Here is a 12,509-nt window from a genome sequence, read left to right on the forward strand (position 1 = left end):
TTTTTTCGTCTTCCTTTTGGAATCACATCACAGATTTTTTTTTTTTTTTGTTGAATAATTGTCATTTCAGATATTCAAAATAAGCGCTATTAAAAGTGGAAGGGGATGGAAGGGAAATGAATAAACATTGGGAAACCCTCGCTGGAATATTAAGTTCTGTATTTCAATTGAATTATTCGATATACAGTCGTTTGAACATTGATTTTCATTTTCCTTTGTCTTCATTGTTCAAAAAAATTTTCTGAAGATGTTGACTGAATTATTCTTCTAGTTTTTCGGGATTTTACTCATTATTATATATCATAAGCACGGATTAGATATAGACGGAATTTGAATTCATTCCGGAAAAAATGAATTTGATTTTCCGAAGTCAAATATTTTCCCCCCACAGATTGAGGATCTGTAGATTTTGTACATTTTTCACTTTTCGAGGTTCAAAAAAGTCACTGTCACGTTTAAAAAATTTCACCTGGGATTCGAATGAATACTACATCAAAATCGCCATGCACAGATGAATTTTTCAACATCACGGGGTTGGTGTGTGACGAATAATATTGACGCATTTAAGGGCGTAACGGATGAAAAGTCGTGAGCATTTTTAACAGGTCATAAAACGATGAGCTTAGGCAAATCGTCCGATCGCATCGGCAGTCGTAAACGTCGAACAAATGACAAAAATCGTTATTTAGAATGGATTTCTGCGCGTAAATTTGAAATTCTATTCATCATCGGCGTTTATAACCTAAAAAATCGGGCAAACATATCCTCCGTCGTACAATCGGTACGCGTAAAAACCGCCATGATGGATTTATCCGAGAACTTTTAGTGCCGTTATACGGCGATTTTATTAGTTTTTCATCCTCTATCGCCATCGTCATCCGAGTTATTTTATTTACAAATAATGAAGATTGCTCTCTTCGGTCATCGACTGACCAATGATACTCAATCAAAATAGTAGGTTATAATATAACATAGAAAAAGAGAATATCATGAATAATTAATATTTAGGTTATGAAATCATTAATCATATCTTCTTAACGTGAGACAATTTTTATTCTTATAACTAATTATCTTTGAATAAATTTATATATATACATATATATATACTGTGTATAATTGCGAAGCATATTGAAAAACAAAATATCGGGAATAGTTGGTAGGTATGATAAGTAAAACTCAACAAATACCTAGATATATAAATTTTATCCTATAAATTTCTGAGGTGCCGACATTTACTGGGATGGCTTGATAAATCTAGTTGATAAATTTTAGCTATTAATAAACATGATACACGAACGGAAAACGTGGAGAAAACACAAAAAACAGAATAAAAATTCCGCCTGACAATCGCATATGTACTGTGAGTCGACGATTGTTATATAGAGTGGTTGTTTGTTTTTTCTTTTTTTGTTGTTAGTTTATCCCCATCACTTACTCGCGCGGTCTGGTGTGATAAAAAATTGTGGATAGATTGATTCGTTGTTTTTTTTTTTTCAGCGCTTTCATGCGCGCCATTTTGTTGGATAATATTCGCTCGAAAGAATTTCGATTGTTGATTGAAAAAAAAAAAAGAAGGAAATAACGTACTATACGCTTTGACATTCCAATTGAACGCGCGTCATTTCTACACGCGATTTCGTGATTTAAATAAACTTTATTGCTTTAATTTAAAAATCAGCCGTCTATATAATAGCGGATAGGATGAGGTGAATCCTGATTGTTATAGCTGCAGTTGTATGGAATATTTATCTTGTCACACGCGTTGAGTGTATTAGCTTAGTTGTAAATGTGAATGTTTCAAGGACCATTTAAATGAACCTATAGACTTCTGACCCTTTTTCAGAATTTAATAATCTCTCTCGTCATATCAATTATAATGTGTACATAATATGCTATAATATAATAGAAGATATCAACAGGTAAATTTAAACATTATACAGGGCGACTCACAAGAAGTGTCCAAATAGGCGGAGGCTAATCGGGTCATGCCCCGCCTCTACAGCCAATGAACGGCGAGGGAATGACGTCGCTTAGTCTCCGCCCATTAGGATACCTCTTGTGACTTTCCCTGTATACTAAAATATCTCTACGATGGGTTATATGAATTGTTCCTCGGTTTGATAACTCTTTAAATTTTCCGCTTCAATCATTTCTGAATACAGTAATTATCAATTGTTTTTTTTTTTGTTTCTGGTTGTTTAGTTAAATCGATAACACAACGATTGAAATCATCAAACGTTTCACTTGTACACGAATTTTTTTTATTCAAACAAACAAAAAAAAGTCAATTGAAGGATGATCGGCAACAAAATTGTTCCGTGAATCGACAGCATGAAAGTTTTGTTGAATCGACGGTAGGAATGTTGTTGAATTAACGGAAAGAAATTTTTCCAAATCCGTGCTTAAATTCTACAGCAAAAATTTGTTTCATCGAACAAAAGTTGCAAGAAAATCAATCAGCCGGCAGTTTTGAGAATCGAATGTATGTTCTAGTTCCGATTCGATACTGAAAAACGTCTGAATCGACTAAACCGAACGGTTTAGTTAATCGAGGAAATTTTTTCCTCCCACCCCAGTATGTACGTTCGATGAAAATTAGAGTGTAAACCGGGACATTGGATTTAATAATAGACCAAGTATTATTAGGTATTTTAGTTTACATCGTAACTCGTGGGACGGTGCAGTTTCTAAATAAAACGAAAACTAAATCCAGGCTCTCTTTCTCTCTCTCTCTTTCTCTCTGGTATACATGCTACGGATAAGTATGTGGATATATATGTATTCATCGATTACCCGAAAAATTATTTCTTGATTGATTATATTATACCAGCAGCTATTATGTGAAAATGATAAATTGGTGTCAAGTTGATTTGCGGAGTTCTATAATCATCTACAGAAGTGTCTGGTGTATTTTGCCACTCCTTACCGAACAACGTTTCTCTATTATATTTAGGCCTAGGTATATAAAACGTCACGTAACCGCCCTAATATTCTCGAACTTTGGATATTTGAATCCCTCACATTAAAATTAAACCAGCCACGTTATCAGGTGTACAAAATACTCCGATAATAACTGAGAACATAGAAACTTTATTACGTTTACATATTTTTCGTTCGTCTCAATTCATTTTTTTTTTTTTTCCTTCACCATATTTCATACGATTATTTGAATCATAAAAAAGTATTTCGTTTCACACCGATCAAAATAATTCTCAGAATTTCGGATTTTGTTCATTACAGAAAATTTTGATACTCATAATTATCCAAAACAGATGAGATAAACTCGAGATGAAAAGCAGCGGTTTTTTTTTTTGGACAAGATTCTTCGCTAACGAGTGGTCAACAAAATCTGAGATTCGGATATTTTTTCGAATCGGTATTGATGTCAAAAATATATTTTATCTTTTTCTTATTTAATAATTACATCCTTCAAATTTTACTTGAATATATTTTGCTGATTTTTACTTTTTTCTTTCTGTTTCTCTTTATTATTCTTCGACATGGTGATTTTTCGTAACTATACCGCATGGGTTTTGGAAATTAGGACCGTCGTGTGTCACCTGAGGATGGAAGAACTGATGGTCTTGTAAGTAATTAACAGCCCCTGTTTTCTTTTTTTTTTCTTCTCTTCATGGGGAATGTGCGATTCAATTTTATATCCAAGTAATTATCGCCATGGGTGTATAAACTTTCGTGATCACTTTTTTGTTGATCTTTTTGTTTGTTTATTTCACAAAAAAAAAAAATGTTACAATCACGTAATCACAGAATTGGAAGTAACGGTAGCGTTGGACAAGTCCCCAATTAATTTTAAGAATTATATCTCGTCAGTGTTTGATAAGAAAAAAAAAAAAAAAAATGGAAGAAAAAATCGCCAGGCAAACCAAACGTTGAACTTTGTGTTTCTATCTGCATATATGTGTGTTTAATATTATTATACTCAACACATTAGCCGTCGTTAACCCTTGACGTCAACCTTACGGTCACCCAATCTCGCTTTTGTATCTTTTATGTCGCAATTATACCAAATGGACCCTTAAATTATACCACTAACGTTAAATAATTGAGAGGATATCCGTAATCACCTTCGCTAATTGTTGTTTATTTTCTGAAATTTGGTACATGTGAACTTATATAGCCGTACGTACATTATTATGTGTATCTATCCGTGTGGTGCATCTCCTCGACTTTAGTTTGTCTTTTTATCAATTTGAATAATTCACGATTCTAAAAACCCTTCGAGTAGGTATTCGCTTAGCTCCTCCCCCGCCCCGCCCCCGCCCCGCCCCTGGGCCCGGTCGTTCGTCTTGACACGCCTTATTTAAATTATCTCCGCAGAAATAGCGCAAAATTATTCGTCCGCACGTCTACCAATCTCGAAACTCGCACTGTTTCCATAATCGAAAAAATTAAGGTATGAAAAATCGTTTCGTCAAATTCTTTGACAACTTTAGAATACAGTTGTGTGAATCGATCTAGCGAAGTGGAACGTAGAAGGTAAGTGAGTTTTTTTAGATTCTGGACTTTTTTCTAAGCAATAGCATTTATTCATACCAGTTTCCAGCTCAGTTTGGAAAGATCAAATTATGCAATCGGAAATTAAGAGTCTGGTTTTTTATTTATTCAGTTTTTAGTCGGGTTTATATTTTGTTTGTGGTCCAATATTGCGTCAAAGTTTGCGACACCCGATTCACGTTTACCGAGCTTTCGATTCAATATTGGTTTGGAAAAAATAATTTTTTCTTCGGAACGACAGGAAAATCGAAATTGACCGAAATAGTCGAGGCCGAATGAATACCGAATTTTTACGGTTTGAAATGTATTCGTTATAGGTTTTTGGCCAACAGCTGAGCCGATCAGACCTCCAATTACCGCATTGCATTGTGTTAAAAATCGTTCGCGTCGCATTAGCGATTTAACAAACGTGAACTTTGACGAGATGAGATTTTTCAGAGGGTCGTTAATTGCGCCTCGCTGCTTCCGCCGTTCGATAACGAGGAACGAAGAACCAATAAAGGACGACAACATCGGTGAGAGGGAGATGCAAAAATGAATGAAGAAAGGAAAAGGAACGAATAAAAAAGAATCTCTTCAATCTCAGCGACATCAATGAAATCAACATATTGAGGAAATCACCCACCGCCAATTATTTTTTGGTCAGAATAGCGAACGGTTATCACCGATGCAAGCTTACCATGTCGTTCCATTTTTATCAAAAAAATCATCGTCAGCCCTGCGAATTGGTCGAAAATAAAGTTAACTTCAAATTAAGCGGACACTACATGGTCGACGAGGAAAAACCGCTCCTCTTTTTTGGCGATCCGTGAATAGCGTCTCCTTAATTTTTTATAGCAAAAATTCGTCGATTGGTGCTTTTGAATGAGAAAAAAAAAAAAAAAAACGCTGCATTCGAACGATCTGTATATTCCGGTTGAATCAATGAATGACTAAAAATATATACGTACGGAAATAAAGTTCGATGAAAAAAAAAAGTATAAAGAGATTTCTATATTCATTTTCAACCCTTTTGTGAAGTCTGATGACAATTACTCAGATAACCGACTACTTCAGAGACTCATCATCGAGTCGACAATAGAAACAAACAACAAAGAGAATCTCTTCCCACTAGAAATCTGCGGTATCTTTTTGTTCAGTTATTATCTCTTTCTCTCCTCATAATCAGTATGTGTGCGTACCGCGTGCTCATCTCAAAACTAGAAAAATGGAAAAAAAAATCTTATCGTGTATTGTGAGGACGTAAATTGATTATAACGATAAACGCTACTTCGGATGGAAAATTGCCAACAAACAAATAGATAAATAAATAAATAAATAAAAATGAATGCTCCTGGCTTTTCGTCATTTACATAAAATACCATTTTCCGAGCTCCCCTCGTTGCAGATTAGTTTAGTGAAAAATGTATCATAGATCTTAGACAATTTTGGCGCATTCAGAAAAATAATTCGGGTAGACCACGCGAATCAGCCGGATAGCGCGGGTACCGGGACCGAAGCTTGTACCATAGAAAAAATGGAATCTAGAGAGAAAATGAGCGTGTGAATGGGAGATGAAGAGAAACGCTAGATGATAATTTTAGGAATGCATGAGAACGGGAGTTTTCCGAAGGACTGAATGAACCGTCAGATTGAATGCGATAACAGAGAAACGATTTGACGAAAAATAAAAACCAAAAAAAAAAAAAAAAAACTGAAAACAAAAGTCTAGCCGTCGAAAATGTAGCGTGTGCTTTGGGTGTGGATTTCAGCAGGCGTACAGTCAGTACATCCCGGCGACTAGGGCCCAGGTTTCGGGTGGCCCAGGCGGCGGGCAGACAGGAGTCGCCATGGACGGCACGTATCTGGTCGAGGCCTCTTTTTGAACGAGGGGAGCGCTTCTCGTAGACACGTCTTCCTCGTAAATTTCACCGCCAAAGAGAACAGAGAATAAAATAAAACGAAAGGAAATCACGAAACTAACGAATCGACGAAACGGAAGACTGACGGACCCACGATTTCGAGTCGAACCAAATTTCCGACACATTAACACAGTCGAATTTCCCACGACCGTCGACCGACGAGAAAAATTTTTTTTTTTTTTTTTTTTCGAAAAGACACCGCTGAAAATTTCTGCAACCGCGCAACGACACGATTTCATTTATGACGATACACGAGACTTCTAGAGAGACGAGAAAACTGAAAAAAGGGAAAAATACTTGGCACTGTTGAACGAATGAAATCGAATAAATACCGAGTACTAAATACGCACACATACAGTCGATGCACGTACACATACTTATTTATACAAAAAGAACTACTATATATATACCCATACGATTAACGAAACAAATTCCGACCGTGAAAGAAGGGAAAACAATTTTCGAGCGAGATACCCGGACAATCATCGAGTACGTCGATTGATCCCGATGACGCATCAGAAAACAAAAAAAAAAGACACGCTGACGTTTTATAAAGCCGAAGCACCAAGAACAAAACGACATGTGTTCAAAGTACATAGCAGAATAAAACGTAAAAACGAGAGAATAAATTAAAAAGAGAAAAAAAAAAAACAATGACTAATAAAAAGATGATAAACTTTTAAAAAAAAAAACAAATTGCCAACCAACGCACCTCACCTCACTCAATCAATTCTTCTATTTCCCTATTTCTCTGCCACCCGCGTTCGACGACGCCGTTGGACTCTACGACGACACGGATCCTCATCTTCATCGATGCGATCGACCGCGCGCACGCGAATCCCGGCTGTGTGAACCTCGCCGCAAATCCTCCGGAAAACCACTGGAACATTCGAACGTGCGAACGCATCATCACGAATGGCCGCTTATCCGTGGGGGAAAAAACCAAAAAAAAAACCAAAAAAAAAAAAAAACCACTAATAACGATGGGGACGCGTGCGAACGCGTGCTTCCGGCGTCGTTCCATACGATACACACGATTGTCGATACCCACTCAAAATTCGTTTCGTTTTTCGTTTGGTTTGATTGTTTTTTTTTTTTTCTGTTGGCACCGTAATTCTTTTGTTCTGAAAATGACGACGACGGTGACAACGACTAACGGCAACATTTTTGAAACTACAACTTTTTTTTTTCAACAATTTTGATAACAACAAACATCAAACAATGATAACGAACTTCAAACAAAACGAACACGAACACGATCAATTTAAACGAAATTTTGTACACTTTACGAACACGAACAAAAAACAACCAACACCATTTCACCATGAACAACAACAATAACAACAACAACATCAACAACAACAACAACAACAACATCAACAAACCGTCGTTGTCTCGGAACAACGAAAAAACGTCGTTGAAACCCATGAAGAGCTTGTCGTACCGGATCGCGTCCAACACGAGCAAGGACAGAGTGGTCCTCGTTTACGGCGACCGTATACAAGTCCGGAAAAAGGTAAAACCCCAAAAAGCAAATGAAAAAAATGAAATCAAATTAATGAGTAAATCAATAAATATTCGAAAGGGCTGTTCTTCTCACGCAGATCGCACAAAAACAACACAAAAGCAATTAAAAATATATATATATTTATATATATAAATGTAAAGCTAAATCTACATAATTTTTTAAGCGGTGGGGAATCAAATTACAGAATGGATTTCGCGAACGGATTTTTATTGCCACGATTCAGCTGAAACGCGAACCCTTTCTCTTTCTCTTCAGCACATTTGAATTTGGGGCCTTGTTGCTTTGGAATCACGTGAGATACCCTCGAAATGATGTCACGTTTCCCGAAACTTTCTAGTAACGAAAATGGTTCGTGTCTCAGCTAAAATTTTTGTGACAAAAATTTGTGCTCGGAATCCCCTCTGTACATCTATCGCGGGGAGTTGCTAATGATCATCAGCAGTCCCGCCCCTTCCGCAGCTGCCTACTCTATACGCTTATGAATATATCATTTATTATATACATTATACATATATGGTACATGGGATATTCCATGCCGAATCTCCTAACCTGTGATTCTGACGATTTTCTAATCGAACGAAATTTCCTACTTTTCTTTGTCAGAAAACAGAAAATATGCTGAATTCTGTCGGGTGGTGATTTTTCTCGTTTTTGCTTAAAAATTTTCGATCATGTTGAGATAAAACGTTGAGGAATCATCGTTTTGAAAATGTGGATTTCAATCAAAATTTTTCGAAAATATATCCACGACCTTCGGAAGAGTTGAAAGATTTCTACGAATATCATGAAATCTTCGGGGTCACAGCCTCGGTGATTCGGCATGCGGGGCGAATTTTTCTGAACTCCGATATTGGGAGGAGCTTGATTGGGCCCTCACGCGCCTGACCTCGACTCGACCGCCTCATTGATTGAGCATGCACATTTTTCTCGTGGGCGGAGCGTTGACCGAGCAAGTGAACCGAATGAGGCTCCGCCCACTCTCGGAGTTCGGAATGACTCGCCCTGTACAATTTTTTTTTATGTACGTACAACATGCGTGATGTATGTATATAAAATATATTACTACATATAATATTATTATTATTATTACTATTCTAGTTTCCTACTCTTTTTTTTTTTAATCACAACGTTGTAGTCTCGTCCGCGTTCGTTATGAATGCCATTGAAATTGAAGTAGTCTCAACTATCAGCGCCTTGGCTTTTTTTATCCGACGAATCGGTGTCGCTTTGACTATCGATACATAAATATTAGTTTATATATATATACATATATAATAAAATACACACATGTATGTAGTTGTATTTTATCAACCTCGCTTTGCTCTTTACGCACTTGATTCATGCTTCGCATCACCTGATTCTCCCTCTCCTCCCCCCCCAACCCCTCATTTTCGTATACATAAAACCTTGCCCTCCTCCAATCGCCTCGCAGCACAGCTTGCTCGCACATCTATCAATGTACATATATGTATTTATCGAATAATAAATATTTGATAATAACATCCAATAAATAGCGGTATAATATTAACTTTTACGTAATGTAAATTCAGTAGCAACGCCTGATTTTTTTTTTTTTATTCAATTTCTTCATTTTTGCGTAAGATTTGAAAAAAAAAATTCAATTTATAGCTATTCGGCCAAGAGAATCAGAAATTGTTTCTTTTTTTCTTTGTTCAAATTCGTTAGTAGTTAATATTATTGTTATGAGTAGTGTTTTCTATTGATTGTTGTTCTTATTCTTGTTGTTGTTGATGTTGTTGTAATGTTACTAATTTTTTTTGTTCCGATTGTTGTTGCGTTAACGTATGATCAAATCGTGCAATTAACGAACAACGATGGAGAAAAAAAAAAAAAAATAAAAAATCAAATCGCTAGGGGAATCATAAATGAAACAAACAAACATTACGATAGAAAAGAGAAAACAGAAACGAAATGAAATTAAACCAATTGAAAATTGAATCAAATAGAGTCACGTTGGTTAGTTTATTTTTGAAAAGTGATATTATTTTTCCAAAATCAAGGTAACGCTTTTCCTCCTCTTTTTCAAAAACCGACAAAAAAAAAAAGAAGAAAATACGAAAAGTCTATCGCGTTTTCGATGTCGATACAAATCACGATGGATATTCGAAATGAAGCGAGAATTTTCGGTCGGATAATTCAACAAGATCGGGCGATGACAAAAAAAAGAGAGGGAGAAGCGCGACCTTGGCGGTATTGATAATAATCGTTCGCCTTTCCAATATTCTGCCCGAACTGTTTCAGGATCTTAAGAAGCGCGGTTCTCACACCTGTGATATGCAGGCCCTACAACCACTTCCGGTTCCCACAACCACACATACCGCAACTTGTACCGGAATCGGAACCGCTGCCGGAACCGTCCCAGCTTTAACTTCCGGCTGTCAAACTTCGATTTCTGAACCCGCCTGAACAATCCCATCTGCAATCTCAAAATCAACGATATTTAGTCGCGTCGGAACCTCGCGATGATAAAGAACGAATAACACACACGTAAACAAAGCGCTGGAGGATCCGAACGACGTGACAAAAAAAAAAATGAAAAAATGAGAAAAAAAAAACACCACGGCAAGAAAGATCGATTGAGAAAAATGTGGAGTTAGATTGTTGACGACGAGAGAATATGTGCAACGCGAACTTCGCTTACGTCGAAACGAATAGAAAAAAAATTTCTGATAAACGAGAGACTAGCGCAAGGGGTCTGGTCGAGATTTTCAAATTACAAACTCGAAGGGTCGCTTATCATTTTTAGTACCGCTATGATTTCGCACTGTCGTTTGGGGGCCACGTGATTTTTTGCCAATCGGAAACAATTTGAAATTTTTTTTCATTCGGCAGAGAAATTTCCGAGTACAGAAGAAGATCAGAAATAATAAAAATTCACGATTATGTTAATTCAAAGACGAAAAAAATACTCGAATACTTTTTAATTGCAGTCTTTAACGGCCGACAAATTATTTTCGCGCAATAGACTGCTGAGACCTACATTTCAATTACTTCCAGTAAAATTTTCTGTGCAACTCACACTCACAGTTATTCGAGGTATGATTGAATCACGTGGTGTCTGACGGATTCGATTCAATCGTTAATTTCAATCGCTGTCGTTTGTTTCAATCACACGGATATGTGACAAATGAATTGAATGTATGTTGCGGTTTTTTATGGCTGAAACTACACGTTTACGATAGATATCAAAATGGCGGTGCAGGGGAGACAACGAGGAATAGGTGACAATCGAGTCCGCAGTTTCGTCCTGATTCCTTTTCCCTTACCAATCCAATAATAAAAATGAAAAAAAAAAAAAAACAAATTAATAAAACAGATTAAAAGAAAAAATAGAAATCGATAGAAAATAGGAATGCCAGGAGGATTGTTCGATTTCCACTATAACGCCACTCCTTGCGTACATTATATGCATCTATAAATACTTTCGTAGTTGGTAGAAGCGTTCGTCTTCGTTTCTTTTTTTTTTTTTTGATTTGCACTTTCTCTTTATTTTCTTTCATTTGCTTTTTTCTTCTTCTCTTCTCTTCTCGACCATTGCGGGAATATTTTAAGGGACCAGGGAGACTTTGAAAGGGAGAAAGACTCGCGGGAGTGTTGGATATAAAAGAAAGTCGGTAATTGTGGACCGAGGACAATAAAAAAAAAAATAAAAAAATATGGAAAAAAAACGACACCAAAAAAAAAAAAAAAAAAAACACCGAGATGATATCGATCAGATGAGGAGATACCGTATACCTTTACCCGTAACGCAGGTATTTTTAGGGTGAATATTTTTTGTTTTCGCAAACGCAAAACGCAAAAAGGAAAAAAAAGATCGTTGGGTGGCGAGATTTTTTTTTTTATATTTCTCACAGCGCAGAAAATAAATATCTTGGGAAAAATCTGCGTGTAATGAAATACATATGTCTGCACATATGTATAACATATATATGTATATATTCAAAATCGAATATTCGACTGCCAGTTACACATATACACATACATACATCAATTTATGTATCGTGAATTAGTTAGTTTTCTTTTTTTCTCTTGCAAAAGCAGCATAATATCCCTAATTTTTGGATTTCTTTCGGCCGGTTTCTGCTTGACTTTCCTAAAACATTGAAAAAATATCGGATAATATCTAACCCTGCGGTCGATCTGCTCAGATAACACGATCATGTTCAAGGTCCAATACTATACATTGTAGGTAATATTATGTATACGTAGTTATTTAAATTAATTCGAATCGATTTCAATCTATGAAATTTTATTAGGAGGAAAAAACGAACAAAATAAATGAACAAATTTTTCGAAAATTTCTTTTAATCCAATTATTTGATATCAAATATAGGATCATTAATTGAATTCATTCTCGAAATATAATATATAATATCCGTCTGAATAAAAATCAACTCCGTACACGTATGATAAATATATAATTAAAAATATGTCGCAATTTTATATTCTATTATATTATATTATAAATATATACATACATATATATATACTATTGAAAAACAAGAAAAAAAACATACAAATATATATATATACATACCCCCAAT

General features: G+C 35.8%; 1 protein-coding gene across 6 annotated transcripts in view; it reads left to right on the forward strand.

The window, feature by feature from the left end:
• The window catches only part of LOC105684352 (potassium voltage-gated channel protein Shal), a 44,459-nt gene extending 32,391 nt beyond the window's left edge, over positions 1–12,068 (forward strand). Inside the window, exons 5-7 of one of the 6 annotated variants that reach the window (XM_048656222.1) lie at positions 3,545–3,586; positions 7,849–7,932; positions 10,207–12,068. In XM_048656222.1, coding sequence (XP_048512179.1) covers positions 3,545–3,586; positions 7,849–7,932; positions 10,207–10,371 — 291 coding nt within the window. In that variant the 3' untranslated portion in view covers positions 10,372–12,068. Of the gene's footprint in view, positions 1–3,544; positions 3,587–6,266; positions 7,068–7,848; positions 7,933–10,206 lie in introns of those variants that run through there. The other 5 variants (XM_012397640.3, XM_020851383.2, XM_020851384.2 and 2 more) reach the window with 5 other exon arrangements.
• The last annotated feature ends 441 nt before the right edge of the window (positions 12,069–12,509 follow it).

Source organism: Athalia rosae, chromosome 5, assembly GCF_917208135.1.
Source record: "Athalia rosae chromosome 5, iyAthRosa1.1, whole genome shotgun sequence".
In the NCBI taxonomy this organism is placed as follows: domain Eukaryota; kingdom Metazoa; phylum Arthropoda; class Insecta; order Hymenoptera; family Athaliidae; genus Athalia; species Athalia rosae.